Consider the following 17196-nt stretch of genomic DNA (forward strand, 5'->3'; position numbering starts at 1 on the left):
CCGCCTGCCTCTGCCTGGGATTAAAGGCGTGCGCCACCACCGCCAGACTCATGAATACTTTTTACAGCTGAGGTTCAAGGCCACTGTTCTTCATTAGAGTCCTTCTGGTGTGCTGCTATGGACCATAGACTGCAAGGGTGTGTGTGTGAGTGCTTACAGATGAGAGGTTGCCATAATTTTTATGTAACATTAAGTATTAAAATTATAGGCATGCTGTTAAATAAATTACTAATGCTATGGAAACATTATATTCTTAACAAAAATGAGGAACCTTCGACATTTCACTGGGTAAATTTTTATTAATTATCAATTAATTAATTTTAATTAATTAATTGACAATCCCGAACACCTACTGCGTAATGTGCACGTGTGCAGTGCTGAAATGCGGTGGAGAAAGGCCCCTCAGCACTGTTTTGAGATGTGAAGGCTCCCAGGACTGACATCCCTGCACTTTGTGTAGAATTTGCTCTTGGTTTATCACCATCATTATCAGCATCATCAGTAGCAGCAGCAACATCATCAGCAGCATCAGCACCATTGGCATCAATTAATTTATTGTGGGGTGAGTTGGAGAGTGCATAATGATCTGGATTCGTGTCAGTCATAAATATTGGCTTATAATTTTTTGGTATTAAAAAGCATATTTGAGTTGCTATACAAATGTAATTATAATATGGCTGTGAAGTAAGATAAAATGGTCTTACAATTTTAGAGATTTTAAATCACTGTGGGGAGTGAGAAAGGAATGGCCATTCGGCCTGCGCAAGTGGGCTATCGCCAAAAAAGCTCGACTCTCCAACCCTAACACCATTTGTAAATGGTGGGGTGGGTGGGGCATTAAAAAAAAGGTTAGATTTGGGGCTAACCATTAGAATAATGCCAGTTTAATACTATGCCAAGGGCTCTGAGTTCCTAAAGGTCACTGGGTGGGGCCCCCCAAGTGACCACCCATGATAAAGACTTTCCTGCTTTGATTTTACATGGCCCAGGCTACAGACAGCCTCTAATTTTCCAAAGACAAACAGATTTTCTGACCATACGATTGTCCTGCATGGTGGGAGTTAGCTGTGACTAGCTTTCTAATGGGAAACTCATACAGCTCTCCAAGAAGTGTTTATAGGTACTGAGAAAAATGTTAAACAAACAGAAATAAACATATATGATAAATAAAAATACATTATTTAAGATATATTGAAATTAACTACATATAAATAATACTCTCAGGCACCAAAGCTACAGAGAAACCCTGTCTCGAAAAACCAAAATAATAATAATAATAATAATAATAATAATAATAATAATAATAATAATAATATCTTGCTGAGCTGGAGAACCCAGACGCAGTGGGCAGCGCAGAAGGTGGCGTTGGCAGGCAAGACGTCCACTCTTTCAGAAGCTGAATGAAAGATGTTTCAAAAACTTGATTCAGGGGTTGGACAGATGTCTCAGTGGTTAAATGCTTGCCATGCAACCATCAGGACTCCCTCAGAATCCATGTAAATGCCAAGTGGGTGGGGCAGCCTGCCTGTAATTCAAGACTGAGAAAGCAGTGAAAGGATTCCCCAGAGCAAGCAGGCTAGCAATAGTAGCCATATTGATGAGATCTGGATTTGATTGAGAGAACTTGTCTCAATGAATAAGGTGGAAGATCGATCGAGGATGGCTCCTGACATCAACCCCAGGTTTCAGTGCGCTCTTGTGCACACACACACACACACACACACACGTGTACCTGCACACATGTGTGCCTCCACACACATGGAAATTAAAAAATAATAACCTGATGCAAATAATAATAATAATAATAATAATACTCTATATATTATAATCTTACAGCTGAAACAAAAGTATGGTGAAGACAGAGAATAGGCAGGTGATAGCCAAACAACCTGTGAAGACACTTATCTACTAGAACATTCCAAATGGCTATAGTTTGCAATTTTCTAGCATTGCGCTTTGTGTTTCTTACCAGTTTTATCATCCGATGTTAATTTGTCTGGAAAGCATTTTAGGTATTTTCACTACTTTTTATTGTTAGAAGAGCTGTGTCGTCTAAATACGTTTGATATAAAGTTTTCGGTCTGAAATTTGATTTTACCTTAAACCTATGTTAACTGCTATTAGTATATTTTTAATGAGTGTTCAAAAGAGAACTAGAAAAACTGAGGAATTATCCTTTAGCTGTTACTGAGTTTTTCTAAAAATTTTAGATTTTGAGATAATTCATTTTATATGTACAGGAAGTTAGGAGGAAGACACACCAAGGACCTGGGAACTCTGCTGCCCCGGTACTTACATCTTATTTAATTAGACTGCAGATGTAAAATCAGGAAATTAACATCAAAGCATTGGGCCATCTTAGTTCTGTGCAATCTCCTAAATGCTGTCATTTGCAGGAAAAGGGGTGGAGTTAGAGATCACCATGGTAGCAAAATAAGTCAGTCTCGGGGTTGGGGGTGTGGATCGTGTTTCTTTCATAAGTGCACGGAATCTAGAAATAAATAGACATGAAAGTCAACAGAGAGCAATCTGGGAAGAGGAAAGGGACCTGGGGGAGGGTGTAAGGGTCAGTAAGGGTGTTGAGTGTGATCAAAATACATTGTCTCTCTGCGTGAAAATGTTACAAGGAGACCCACTAATTTGTACACTTAATGTAAATTAATAACATATATATATATGTATACATACATACATATAGACAGACACACATATATGTTGCTACAACTGGATATACAGGCTGGCTTTATACTTTCTCTGTAGTTACAGTAGATGTGATCTCTGGAGCCTTCCTTTGTCCACTCCCGGAGGGTCAGGATTCTAGGCATGCACCACCAAGTCCAGTATTGTCATCAAATCCAGAGCTTTGGGCATGCAAGTCAAGTTCTCTATTCACCGTGCTCCATTCCCAGCCTCTAAAGTGGTCATCTTCTGAGCGAATATATAAACACATAAATATAAGAAATACATACGTGTTGAAAATTTCTTTACTTTTAGCATCTGAAAAAAAATTGTGCCTTTTCCTACTGGCCTCCATGGTTGTAGTGATTTGAATATGCAGTGTCCCCCAGAGACTCAGGTGTTGAGGGCTTGGTCTCCATGGGTTGCCAAGATTTTGAGGGGTGGGGGAAGCCTGAAGAGGTAGGAAGGGTCGGGTTGCAGGAAGTCACTGGAGGTGGTGTACATCTTCCTGTTTGTCTCTCCACTTCTTGGTCACTATGAGTTGACCATTCTCTGCTGCACACTCAGCCTGGCTTACTGGCCCAATGGACCCAACTGGCCATGGACTGGAACCCTGAAACCATGGGCGGTGGTGGCGCACGCCTTTAATCCCAGCACTTGGGAGGCAGAGGTAGGTGGATCTCTGTGAGTTCGAGACCAGCCTGGTCTACAGAGCTAGTTCCAGGACAGGCTCCAAAACCACAGAGAAACCCTGTCTCGAAAAACCAAAAAAAAAAAAAAAAAAAAAAAAAGAAATAAATCTTTAAGCTGTTCCTCTCAGGTGTTCATCTCCATGTAAAAAACTTGCACAATGGTTTATGGTGTCAAATCTACCATCGTTTAAACAGTTTTTCTTTCAGTAGGTCTTATTTCAACACTTGCTCTTTGGTATTCAGAAGTTTGTCATCGTATATCACGCGTGAACTCTTGCTTCTAAATCTATCCTTTAGGATGTTGGTGTATCTTCCTGAGTCTATTTGTTTGACTTTTGTAAAATGTGGGACAGTTTCAGCCTTTATTTCTCCAAATACACTTTGCCATCCACTTTCCTTCCCCTCCTTGAGATGGGGGATATGAAGCTTAGCCCTTCTGATCTAGTCCCAAAGCTCCCCAGAATGCTCCGTGGTTTCTGGATTAATTTCTCTTTGTTGTTCAGGCTGGTTGGTGTTTCCCTGTTCTGTGATCAGATTTTCTTTTCTTTTGGTTTTTCGAGACAGGGTTTCTCCATAGTTTTGGAGCCTGTCCTGGAACTAGCTCTTGTAGACCAGGCTGGTCTCAAACTCACAGAGATCCTCCTGCCTCTGCCTCCCGAGTGCTGGGATTAAAGGTGTGCGCCACCGCCCGGCCCTGTGATCAGATTTTCTTCTCTTTTCTTTTTGGCACACCAACGAAGTTCTGTTGCAAAGCCTATCCAGGGAGTCACATGTTGGACTGATGGCATTTTTCAGTTCTGAAATTTTCTCTTGCTCTTCCTGACGCCTTCGCTGAGCCCCTGCTGTGTGTTTCATTGGTTGAAGAAGCTAGTCTGAACACAGTCATGGAAGCATTTCTATGATGATGTCATTGAATCCCTCATTAGCCTATTCTAGCATCTCTAGGGGCACCTTGGAATCTATTGTTTGCACTTTTTCACTTGAGTTGACATTTTCCTGGCTTCTGAAATGATGAAAAAATTTTGATAGACACAGGAACATTGGGATATTATATTGTGAGACTCTGGCTGTCATTTCAATCTTGTTCAAACAGGTCTCCCTGACATCATTTTGAAAGCAAAGGGAGATACTATCTCATGCTGCCAAAGAAGCGTGGAGTCCCGGGTTCTCCACTTCCTATTTTAACACCCAATGGGAAGTCTCTTCCTTAGTGCCAGAAGGCTGAGATTTCAGGCTCCTTTCCCAGGTACTACCTGGTTGGGTGGGATAGCATCTTATTATTGCTTCCTGTGTGCCCTTGTTGTTGCTTATCTCCAGGCTTCCTTGGATATCAGCCCTGCAGAAGATTTCTCACAGCTAGAATGAGGCATCACGCCCAAGTTCACTACATAGTCTTCACTGTGTTAGGAGAAGGTTTCAGTATCACCCAGTGAGAATGAAAGCACTGGTCCCCTTCCTTAGCTTTCTCTGACTTCACTCCAGTGGGGACTCCAGTGGCCTTAGTGGCCTGGAAAAGACAGAAGTCTGAATTTTTCACTTGGCCTTTCCTGGTGGGCATGGTGACAGACAAAATGATCTTCTGTCCCTGTGGCATTTGTTTGGGCTGAGTGGCTAGTATCTAAAGGTTTTATATCTTTCTAGGTGGTCCCTTTCTGGTTCTTTATCCAGAGAGCTCAAGGTGTCTGGTGAGACATTGTTTTCTGGTTTATACTTCTTGATGTTACCGGGATGTTGACCCCCATGCCCAGCTCCTGCTTTGGGATAAAAGAGGCAAAAAGGAAATCTGGGGGTCCCACCTCAAAGTCATTTTTTGAGCGTCTAATCTTCAGATGGTTTGCCTTCTTCCACTTTCCAGCATATTATAGTCATTTCTTATAGAATCTCAGGGTTTCTCAGGACTTAATGATAAAATCCTATTGCCAAAGACACTAAGACCCTATGGTCACAGGTCATAGAGAAATCGTGTTGGTACTGACCAGAAGCTTTACCCCTGCTGGTTAGCTTGCATATCTACTGCCGTTATTTTGCTAAGTGGATATGTTATCAGCCTGCCCTCTAAATTCACATCTCTGTGCCCATAGATGAGTGCAGCTATCAGACCTCATCAGAGACATTTCTTTGTGTAGTGCATAGTGGTTAACACAGAAACTCACAGTTAGGCTAAGTGCAAAGAATATGTGTCAGGGGAATGTTTGGTCATAAATAAGACATCTACAACATGAACTTGCCTCCAAGACTCGGGGGCTACCATGAAAGAGATGGTAGAAAGATTGTAAGAGTCGGAGGTCCAGAAGCCAACAGCATCATCTGAGTGTGGAAGGATTGTCGCAATCATGAGCTTGCTTCAGCTGTGGATACCAGTGAACATTTCACCATGGAATGAGGAGGGACACACAATTCCCCACCCCTAGCCAGGGAACTATGGACAGTTGATGGCTTCTTCAGGAGGGAGAGTCAGTTTTCTTTAAGGGTGTGGTCCTTGGTAGGCAGACTATGCTCCAGTAGATGGCCCCACACTCGTGAATACACAGATAGCAGCAACTGGACTAAGGGGGTTGAAAGAAAATAGAGGACAGTAAGGTAGGAAGGGTCTGTGTGGGGTTAGGGGTGGGGATGTGTATGACCAAATTCATGTACACAGTTCTCCAAGAATCAATAAAACATTACATTAAAAAAATCCTTGGGATTTCTCTTAGGAGGAAGAATAAAGAAATGAACATATATTTAACTCTCTTTCTCCCTCCCTCTCCCTCCCTCCCTCCCTCCCTCCCTCCCTCCCTCCCTCCCTCCCTCTCTCTCTCTCTCTCTCTCTCTCTCTCTCTCTCTCTCTCTCTCTCTCTCTCTCTCTTTTTAGCACAGCCTTTTTCTATAGTCTTGAAGCCCATTACGTATTCCTTGCTCTACAGCCTTGAAGCTATGGACACCACATTTAGGTTCATACTGCACAAACCTGGTCTCGAATGGAAGCAATCTTGCTGATGCTGCTTTTTTCCCCTCTGATTGCTAAGATTGCAAATGTGAATTGCAGTAGACCACACCTGGCTCTACTTTGCTTTTAAAATGCATTAAAATAATTGTTTTATGCCTAGGTGTAACATTTCATATATTAAGCAACCCAACTACTAAAATGATGAACACAAAAAATGTTTTTTTTAAATTAGGATGAAAATGCTTAGATAACATAAGGGAAAAATTAAATAACCATATGAACTGTTAAGCAAAATTGCTACTATGTGGAAAAACCAATTATAATGTAGAGAGGAGCGGCAGGCTGCGTTCCTGCCGCCCCAGCTCCCGGCCGCCTGGCTAGCTTATGCCAAAATAATTACACAGAAACTGTATTCTTTTAAACACTGCTTGGCCCATTAGCTCTAGCCTCTTACTGGCTAACTCTCACATCTTGATTAACCCATTTCTAATAATCTATGTAGCACCATGAGGTGGTGGTTTACTGGTAAGATCTTGACCTGTATCCATCTTGGAGAGGAGAGCTATGGTGACCACCTGGAGAGGAGAGGCATGGCGTCTGGCTCACTGCCTCCTTCCTCCCAGAATTCTGTTCTGTCTACTCTGCCTATCTAAGCTGCTGTCCTATCAAAGGCCAAGCAGTTTCTTTATTAATTAACCAATGAAAGCAACAGATAGATACAAGACCCACCTCCATCATTATAAGAAGAAAACTGGAAGTCCTGACTAAATACTGGCCATTCATGGGATGGATTTGAGAGTATTTTTGTTTATATGCAAAAGATAAAACAGGAGAACCTTACACATTTAGAATTAAAAGTAAAATAAATGTTATTTTATTTCTGAGAAAGATACATACAAATACCTTTTTTTAGATATGCAACATTTCTCAGGTCTGGTCTATTTAGATATGCAACATTTCTCATAGATTATCTGGTCTCTTTAGATATGCAACATTTCTCATGGATTATCTAATCTGAGGGCTGAAGATACTTTCAAACCAGAGTCATGGGTTTAGACAAGTTCTCTTCTGTTAAAAGGTCATTATGACCAATGGCAATTAGTCACTAAACTACACTTAACAAGTTTTATTTGGAGATTAGCAAGAATGCTTTATGGGCTTTCAGAATACCACACTCCTCTTAAGGTAGAAAACATCAACAGACCCAGATGCTCAGGGCTGATTTTCAGGCACTGTGAGCTGGGCGGATCCCTGTTTCTGTACTGGGTGTGCCAGGCTGAGGTTTTGACTCCAAGGAGGATCCGTGTGTCCCGACTGAGTGAGGCCTGGTTGAGGTTGGACTTCTTTCTTGAGCACCAGCACCAAACCTCCACCCACCTTGCTGGAGATGGAATATTCATGCACAACAGTTTTCAACTGTGCAAATCACATAGGCTGAACACGGCTCACACATGCTGCTTGTTGTGGGCGCTGTAGAACATGGATTGCAGGGGAGCCTGGGGAAGACCAATTCAAACTAAGTTTAGCAAGAGGATCTTGGCAGCATGTCATCTCAGGAACACAACTTGCCTTACAAATGGTGCTCGGGAGAGGCCTGGGATTTGTCTCTCACTTGTGCTATCTTTGGACCCAGGACAGTCATTACGTCCACCTCCACTACAGCTACACGTTCACTGCAGTAGGGATTGTTGTGCAGCCCCTTTGTAGTTTGCCAAATGTTATATCACGTACCGTACCGATTTCCTCTTGTGGGAATGTCATATATGAAAATTATTCTGTTTCAGAACTTGAGGATATTTTCGGACTTTTCCACTATCATAGACTCAGCCTCAGCCTTTTTCTTTTAGACTTACAGAGAGAGAGAGAGAGAAAGAGAGAGAGAGAGAGAGAGAGAGAGAGAGAGAGAGAATGTGTGTGTGTGTGTGTAGGTCAGATAACAGCCCATAGAGTCAGTCAGTTCTCTTCTTCCATCACGTAGATTTCAGGGATCGACCACCGACCACCAGTTATCAGGCTCCACAGGAAGTGCCTTTACCCACTGTGGTAGTTTGAATGAGAAATGTCCCCTATAGGTTCGGATATTTAAAAAGTTGGTTCCAGATTGGTGTGGCTTTCTGGTGGTGGTAGGGAGGGAGGTTGTTGCAGCTTACTGGAGGAAGTACATCACTGGGGGGTGGGCTTTGAGAGTTTATAGCCTTGCACCACTTCCGGTTCACGCCCTCTGCTTTGCATTTGTAGTTGAAGATATGATCTCTAAACTTCCTTCTCCTGCTGTCTGGCCTTAGGCTTGCTGCCATCTTGCTCTGCCACAACAGACTCTTGCCCACTGGTAACGCATAGCCAAAATCAACTCTCGTCCTTAACTTGTATTTGGTCACAGAAGCAGAGAAGTAACTAAAACATGCACCGAGCCACCTAGCCAGGCCTTCACTTCTTCTTCTTCTTCTTCTTTTTTTTTTTAAAAAGAAAACATCCCTAAACCTATTAGTGGGGGTTGACCGTGGTCAGACCTCATGGAAACAGGATTCTCCTTTAGGACTTGGGGGACTGCAGAACCCTGGAACTTACCTGCAGTCCTCCTTCTCCAGCAGGCCCCTGTACGTATTGATCTCACACTCCAGCCGGGCCCGGACATCCAGCAGCACCTGGTACTCCTGGTTCTGCCGCTCCAGGTCACAGCGGATCTCAGCCAGCTGGTGCTCCACGCTGTCAATCAGACACTGCATCTGGGCCAGCTGTGTGCTGTACTGGGCTTCGGTCTCTGCCACAGTACATTCCAGAGATTCTGTCTGCGGAGAGGAAGACCTTCTCAGAAGGACCCTATGTCAGACCTTTGCCGTACCCCTTTCCAGCTCTGAGACTCAGTTACTTAGCTTCTCTGAGACTTGGTTTTATTCTATAGTCATGTCATGGGAAGGCTGGGAGGGTGAAATGAGTTGGGAACACTTCCTGTGCCTGAAAACTACTCAAGGCCTTTCAATGGGTCACCTCTATCTCTATGACTGCTGTCCCCTAGGACATATTTGTGTAGCTTAAGGAGGGTTGGACAGTATCTGGGAAGCCACTCTGGGTCTGAGCCCCTGGCAGGGACGAGCAGCACAGTGTCTGCAATGACTGCAGATTGGGGGTTCAATCACCTGGGTTCCATTTCCACTGAGAACTGCAGAACATTCTGGAACTCACTTCTCTTGACCCTAGCTCCTCCCCACCCCATCCAATGAGGCTAGGGAAGGTGTCTGCCATAGATTAAACCATGCCTCGCCTAGATGAATGCTCAGGTGTGGCTCATCTATTGTACTCCTTGGACCCAACCCAGCGAATGCCTGATGGGACCTGGTGTATGTGACTTTCACTGTATGGTGCGTTCTTGTTGCTTTGGTGGGGAGGGGTGTGGTAATGTGTAGATCTCAGCTGTAGTATGAACACTGGGGAAATGATTTTTTGTGTGTGATTTAGATACGACAATGAAACTGGAAAATTGCCCATCGATAAAAGGGAATTAAAATATGTTGTTAAGTTTGAGTGCCTTCCGCTCAGCTCTCTGCTTCCACTGTGTTCTGAGACTCTTTGTGTTTCTAGTGGGTGGTATTGGGGACATACTTAGGCCTAGGGGGACCAGCAAGGCACCCTGGGGAGACCAAGAAAGCTGTTGATCTGTCGCTCTGGTTCCAATATGCACTATCAATGTATGTGGAGAAAGGCAGGGAACGGCCACCCTGGCTAGCTGGACACTCAGAGCTGCTGTGTGAACTGGGGGCATCTCCCTGGACTTTTCTGGGCATGCTGCTGACACGGGATGCCGTTTGTTCTCCCACACACCAGGGTTTGCTGCGCCTGGAGCTCAATTTCCAGAGCGTTGGCCTTGCGCTTCAGCTCCAGCACCTCAGTCTGGCATCCCTGCAGCTGCTCGGCGCTGGACATCTGCTGCTGGTTCAGCTCTTCGGTCTGAAACACAGAAGGGTTAGGATGCTCCTTACCAGAAGCCCGCAGTTCCTTTCCAGAAGCCCGCCCTTTCCGGTGAGCACTGACCTGAGCAGCGAACCACTCCTCCGCATCCCTGCGGTTGTTGGCCAGCACGGTCTCATACTGACATCGCATCTCATCCAGGACCTTGTTGAGGTCCATGGTGGGGGCAGTGTCCAGCTCCACACTGAGCCGATCTCCAAGTTGCTCACGAAGCACGTTGACCTCCTGAGAGTGGAAATGGGGTAAAGAATGTCAGAGTGGGGTGTGTGTATGTGTGTGTAATGTCAATTTGATAAAAAAAATAGCAATCCTATTTTGATTTTTGGCACAGGGGGTAACAGTCTGGGTTTTGGTTCAGATTCTCTTGGTTGAATCTCTTTTGATTACTTTTGTTTAAGGAAGAGTTTTAAAATTGACATGTCTATGTCTGTTGCCACATGGAGCTGGAGTTGGGGGCAGTTATGAGTGCTGGGTACTAATCTTGGGTCCCCTAGAAGTGCAAGAAGCAGACTTAACTGCCGGGCCATTTCTCTATCGCACTCTCCCTGCTACTTTCAAGTGTCTCAGTTTCTTCATCTGAAAAATGACGATAATATTGTTCTCTTTCCCAGAGAGTTATTGTGAGAAAGGGAAGAGTTAAACAATAAATTTATAAAATTCCTGATGCATGCTAAGGTATGCATCTGTAATTTCTAGCAACTATTACCACCAAAATATTCAAAGTATAAATTTTTGTCTTACTTTGTTACATAACTCTGCTTTTCATTTGTAACAGTTTATAACAGAAACAAGATTATAAATGTACAGCATATAAAAATGCTGCTCCTAATATCGCATAACAATTTATCTCTTTTTTGGCAGCCTGTTCATCAGGTCAATTTTCTTGTTGTACAGTATAGCTAAGGAGATAGACATTAGGGGAGTTAGTTCTCCACCCAAGCAAGGGCTGGCGAGAGAGTGGCCCCACCTCCTGCCCCTGCTGAGGGTGATGCTACAAAGGATACACACTGTCTGTCACATCTACCTTGTGATACACCAGGCGCGCAGTAGGCCGCGCAGTAGGCCGCGCAGTAGGCCGCGCAGTAGGCCGCGCAGTAGGCCGCGCAGGCGTGCCTCTGGTTTCATTCCAGCTTGGTCAGTGTCTGCCCCAGTACAGTTTACCCATGAAATCTCTCAATAGAACTTTTCCTGTCGTCCTTGTCCCAGCAGCCACTTGGCTTACCTCTTCATGGTCTTTCTTAAGACAAAGGAGGTCACTCTTCAGCGACTCCACATGGGCCTCTAGGTCTGATTTGCACAGGTTCAGTTCACCCAGGATCCCACGAAGGCCACTGATGTCATTCTCCACCAGCTGACGAAGAGACAGTTCGCTCTCATACCTTTCCCAGCAAGAGAAAGAGAGGGGAGAGGCTGACTTGGCTAAACACTGACCAGAGTGCTGGGGTACAGGATGAGTGACCTGTGGCCTCTGGGGAGCCATATGCCACAATTTCCCTTGCATCCCAAATGATGGGGGAGTTCAGGTTTCTCAGTTTAAAAAATATATCTCATGCAGGGATTATTTTCTCTCTCACTGGAACCATTATTATTTTCAAATTAGATTTAAAACTTAACATGCAAAATGTACATCTAAAATACAGCGTGATTGAGAAAATAAGTATAAGTGGACTTACTTTGACCTGAAATCATCAGCGGCCAGTTTGCAGTTGTCCACCTGAACGGCAAGTCTAGAATTCTCTGCCTTCGTGCACAGTATCTAAGAGGTAAGTCATCATGGAATCAACAGCTCTCTGGGAGAAACCCACAAATCTGTTTTAACAGCCGTGCCATTCATTATCTTATAGAAGCTTTTGTCAGTGAGCATACCATCGCTTTTATCAGATTACAATGCAATAGGAGGACGCGGGTGCTATCCCGCAGAACTCATGTGGAAAAAAAACTAAGTCTAGCAGCATGTGCCTGTTGCCCCTTGTCCTGAGGGCACCGGTGAGGTGGAGAGAGTAGTAACCTTGGGACTCTGCCTAGCCAGTCAGATCAGTGAACTCCAGCTCCCTTGAAGAGACTCTGTCTCAAAAAAACAAGATGGGGAGCTGAAGCCACTTGTCCTTGACCTCAGGCTTCCTCAAACCTACATACATTCCCTCTACACATGTACATACATTCACTTCCCCCACCAACCCCACATGTATGCACACATACACATGAAAAGAAAATGATTACCAGGTGAACTAATATAGGTGGCATTCAATATCTGTTTGATAAAGCATATAAATATGCAATGATATACACAGAGCAGATTTTAGATATCATATTCCAGTTTCTCCCTGAACTCTGCAGAGAGATGACATTTCTTTTTTTTTTTTTTTTTTTTTTTTGGTTTTTCGAGACAGGGTTTCTCTGTGGTTTTGGAGCCTGTCCTGGAACTAGCTCTTGTAGACCAGGCTGGTCTCGAACTCACAGAGATCCGCCTGCCTCTGCCTCCCGAGTGCTGGGATTAAAGGCGTGTGCCACCACCACCCGGCTAGAGAGATGACATTTCTATAGTCACTCAATAGGGCTGATATGGAGACATTCCTTGTCATCTATGGCCCCCTTTTTCTGGCAGCTTATTAGCTCCTGGAATCCCTGTGTTTTCCATCCATCAAGCAACCTGCTCCAGTAAAAGTATGAGAGAAATCAGGAATGGCAAACAGAGAGCATTAGGGACACACAACCTTTTGCTGGAGTTCTTCAATGGTGTCGAAGTAACGCTGGTAATCTGGGCACACCAATGGGGCATCAGGCTCGCACTGCTCTCGGATCCTGCATTCCAGCTCAGCGTTGTTCTCCTCCAGGCTTCTTACCCTTTCCAGGTAGCTGGCCAGGCGGTCATTCAGGAACTGCATCGTCTCCTTCTCGTTGCTGTTGAATGCCCCTTCCTCACACCAGGCACAGCTCCCGACCAGGCACGGACTGCTACAGCTGCTGGCGAAGTAGCAGGGTGAGAGGCGACCGGCTGAGAGGTGAGCCCTGCAGAGGAAGCTCGGAGTCTGGCATCTGGATGTGGCACACGTGCTGGGAAGGCAAGTCGTGTCGGTGGGACAGGGCGAGGCAACTGCACAGGGCTCAGAAGAGCAGCACGCAGGGGAATCATCGGAAGCCATCTTCTGAGAAGGAATGAACAGACTGGATGCAGTATGGCCGATGCCTCCAAACGTTTCCTTCCCTCCTGAGACCTTTATATCCCCCTTCAAATGGGTGTTTACAGGACACACCGATGTTTTCTCTAGCACCAGGGGTGCCAGTTTTCCTACAAACATCTCATTAGTGCTGCTTATTTACCGAGGATGTTTTATGCCTTGTAAAAAGAGGATAACTTCAGGTTACTAAGTCGGGACTAACGCCATTTCCACATGCTGCTTGGGTACAATCCTTATTTTAGCAAATGGCCACCAGAAACATTATTCTTTTGAAAGAATTAGGAACCAAAGCGAAAATTCGAGCCATCAGTGATTTTTTAGGTAGAGCTCATGAGAGATACAGAAAATAATATTTCCATAGGTTTTTTATTTTGAAAACTGATTGCTCTTGTCTACTTTAAAAATAGACACCACAGCTCATTAAATTGCATGCATTTGTTTGTGCTACCAACCACCATGAAAATGGTCATGGTGGCTAGCAACCTTGACGTGCTTGTGTGTGTGTGTGTGTGTGTGTGTTTGTATGCTTGAAGCATGTGCTTACATGGCAAAGAAATACTGAGTGTGAAGCATGCGTGTTCATTTTCTAGAGCGAGGAGTATAAGTGTGCCCTGTGATCAAAGTAGAAACTGGCTGTCAGGATCTGAATTGTGATCTTTGGTTATCTCAAATGTTCAATCGCTAGCCAAGTACTAATCATGCCCGCCCTGCTTAGATGTCGAGATTGAGTGTGCCCAGGGAGGATGGCCATACGTGCAAGCTTTGCCTTCACATATTTCCATTTTAGATTCCTTATGCTATTTTTAAAAAGCTGTTACTGTTTATTTATGTTGGTGTTGGGGCTCAAACATGAGGCATTGTTCAGGCTACGTATATCATCTACCCAGACTACAGCCACAGTCCTTACCTGTGTTTTTAAGGACAGCGGAGACAGAAATTATGATGAAGATTTGGAAAACCTCATTGATTGTACCTAGTCACAGAGCTAAGGAAGCCACGAAATCTAACCTCCTGTTATATGGAATCTGTCTGTTTATTTATGATAGTCTCAATTTCGTGAAAGTTAAGACTATTGGAACTTAGGGAACATATGATTATGTAATGTCTGTTTCAAACAGCAGTGGAAATGGCATCCAGCTGCTTTGGATTGGGATACCCATATCAGACTCCTCATGCCAAGGCTGGGAGAGCATTATGGACTAGAGGAGCAGAAGGGGGTAAATGATTATGAGGAGACAGTGTTTACCGGACACAGCAAGGCAGCTGCACAGAGGAACTCAGTGGTTGTGGCAGTGTGCAGAAGAGTCACGCAAACTCAAGCCGGACCAAATCTGATCATGGAGCAGTGAGCACAGGGTCCTGCCCCTAGTCAAGGAGCTATTGGCAATTGGTGGCTTCTGGGAGCGGGAGATTTGTGTGTGTTTTTGTAGATATATTTTTTCTTTTCTCTTGGACCAATATTAGGAGTAGAATTGTTGAGCTGTGAGTAGGTATATATTTCTCTATTTCTTTTTATAAGAAACAATAAGGGGACTGGAGAGATGGTGCAGCAGTTAAGAACACTTTCTGCTCTTGTAGAGGACCTGAGTTCAGTTCCCAGCACCCATGTCAGGCAGCTCACAACCACCTGTTACTGAAGTTCCAGAGGGTCTGACACCCTCTCCTGGCATCTGCAGGCATCTACACTCATGTATACATACGCACACACAGGTGCAGACACAATATACATAATTAAAAATAAAACTGTGCTAAAATAAATAAAATCTTAAAAAAGAAATTCTGGACTTTTCAAATGGGAGGGGCATGTCAGCCAGACTATAAGACAAGTCCGGCAGTCAGGAAGGAGAGAGAGAGAGAGGGAGAGGGAGAGGAAGGAGAGGAAGAAGGAGAGGGGAGGGGGAGGGAGAGGGAGGGAGGAATGTGTGTGAGGGAGAAGAGAAGAGAGGAAGGGAGAGGGGAGAGAGAGAATGTGTGTGTGTGTGTGAGAGAGAGAGAGAAGAGAAGAGAAGAGAAGAGAGGAGAGGAGAGAAGAGAAGAGAAGAGAAGAGAAGAGAAGAGAAGAGAAGAGAAGAGAAGAGAGAAGGAGGGAGGGAGGGAGAGAGAGAGAATAGGAAGTGGAGCCAGGCTATAAAATCTCAAAGCCAGTCCACAGTGATACCCTTTCTACCTCCTAAAGGATCCATGACTTTCTCAAACAGTGCCACCAACTGAGGGCTAGTAATCACATCCATGAGCCTGTGGGAAGCATATCCCATTCAAATCAGCACACCAGGTGTCCTGGTTGGTGTTCTTTGTCAACTAACACAAGCTAGAGCCATCTGAGAAGGGGAAATCTTAACTGAGAAAATGTCTCCATAAGACTGGCCTATAGACAAATCTTAGGGTAGTGTTTTGATTAATAATTAATGTGGAAGAACCCAGGCACGGGGGTGGGGCCATCCCTGGGAACTGTATAAGAAAACAGGCTGAGCAAGCCATGAGGAACAAATCAACAGACAATGTTCTTCCATGGCTTCTGTTTCAGTTTCTGCCTCCAGGTTCCTACTCTGATCCTTTCGATGATGGACTGCGATATGGGCGTGAAAGCTAAATAAGCCCTTTCCTCCCAAGTTACTTTTGGTCCTGGTGTTTTGTCACAGCAATAAAAACCCTAATCATGACACCAGACCACTGAGTTACCCCAGAATAGCAAGAGCAACAAGATCAATAAGCTTTACTTTCCTGCCACTGTTTTCAATGTCACCCAGGCGGTTAGTTTTTCTTTAAATGCTAACTAACATTGGGAGATAAGAAACACATTTAACCAAGTCCTAGAAACAAGCAAAAAAGCAATTATACACATTTGTGCTATGCCATAGACACACAATTTATTGGGAAGATCATGAAGAAGTTCCTAAATTTGCAGAAGGATACCACCCAAGACTGAAGTCAGAAGCCCCAAACACCCAAAGAAAGAAGCACATCAGGATGAAGGAGTCAGCATCTTCAGGAGCCTTGGAGCATCAACCGTCCACACTGCACCTGGTTGCAGGTAAAAGCCGCATTACCAAAGATTCCGGTTTCTTTTTTTGGAGGCTGGCAGGAGAGATGTCCTCAATGACCCTGTCCCTCAACTCCGGCTTCTAAATCAGAGCAAACTCCTTGCAGGTTCTGCCAGGTAAGTGCTAAGGCTCCTGGGATGACTCTTTCTTCGAAGGCAGGCACCATGCAAGGGAGCCACAGGTCAGCAGCAACTTGGGGTGCAGGGATCCTCACAGCCAGGCTGCACATAGGTGGTGAGGTTGACAGTCAGCAGGTCTGGGGTTGGGTGGCAGGAGTTGAGCAGGAAGCAGGTGGGCACACAGGGCTGAGGGATGTGGCAGGGTGGGGGACAGTTGTCACAGCAGGTGGGCTCCAGTTGCCAGATGGTGTGTGGGCAGGTGCTGGGCAGGCAGACTCCACAGCGGCAGGACTTGTCTGAGGAGCAGATGGTGGTGGCAGGGCCGGTGGGGACGCTGCAGCAGCGGGCAACACAGCAGGCCATGGTGATGGAATCTGGTTTGCTTTGGTCTAAGGCAAAGATGAAGTCTCTGAGGTTCAAATGTCTCCTCTTGCTCCGGGGTTATTATATATCCTCTCCAGTGGGCGTTGGTTCCACCAATGGGCTTCTTTCCTGGTTCTTGTTTATGTTCGTGTTCCCATTATCCTTTAATTGGCCTGACATTTAGATGCCTGTTAAGAGTCCCTATTTTGCTAATTACCTTTTATTTGA

General features: G+C 44.8%; 2 protein-coding genes across 3 annotated transcripts; both read right to left on the reverse strand.

Annotated features, from left to right (window-relative positions):
• Positions 1–7696: 7696 nt before the first annotated feature.
• On the reverse strand, positions 7697–13409 carry Krt40 (keratin 40). Of its 2 annotated transcripts, XM_057775495.1 has the most exons (7): positions 12981–13409; positions 11940–12022; positions 11489–11645; positions 10330–10491; positions 10120–10245; positions 8869–9089; positions 7697–7796 (listed from the first exon to the last, which is right to left on the reverse strand). In XM_057775495.1, the coding sequence occupies exons 1-7, from the start codon at positions 13407–13409 to the stop codon at positions 7697–7699; spliced, it is 1278 nt and encodes a 425-aa protein (XP_057631478.1). The 2 variants fall into 2 exon arrangements, with proteins under 2 accessions (XP_057631478.1, XP_057631479.1); XM_057775496.1 differs by lacking the exons at positions 11489–11645; positions 11940–12022.
• A 3259-nt stretch (positions 13410–16668) lies between these two features.
• Positions 16669–16968, reverse strand: LOC130878604 (keratin-associated protein 3-2). Its single transcript, XM_057776640.1, has one exon. The coding sequence runs from the start codon at positions 16966–16968 to the stop codon at positions 16669–16671; it is 300 nt and encodes a 99-aa protein (XP_057632623.1).
• Positions 16969–17196: the final 228 nt, after the last annotated feature.

The sequence above is a fragment of the Chionomys nivalis genome, chromosome 7 (assembly GCF_950005125.1).
Source record: "Chionomys nivalis chromosome 7, mChiNiv1.1, whole genome shotgun sequence".
Lineage (NCBI taxonomy): Eukaryota > Metazoa > Chordata > Mammalia > Rodentia > Cricetidae > Chionomys > Chionomys nivalis.

What these genes read in the sequence shown, in the direction of transcription:
- LOC130878604 (XM_057776640.1), bottom strand. Translation starts at nt 16,968, where the DNA reads ATGGCCTGCTGTGTTGCCCGCTGCTGCAGCGTCCCCACCGGCCCTGCC.
- Krt40 (XM_057775495.1), bottom strand. Translation starts at nt 13,409, where the DNA reads ATGGCTTCCGATGATTCCCCTGCGTGCTGCTCTTCTGAGCCCTGTGCA. An exon ending in TCCAGGCGCAGCAAACCCTG is followed by an intron (nt 9,090 to 10,119) that starts GTGTGTGGGAGA and finishes TCCTCTCCGCAG; the next exon opens with ACAGAATCTCTGGAATGTAC. An exon ending in CTGGAGAAGGAGGACTGCAG is followed by an intron (nt 7,797 to 8,868) that starts GTAAGTTCCAGG and finishes GGTCTTCCCCAG; the next exon opens with GCTCCCCTGCAATCCATGTT.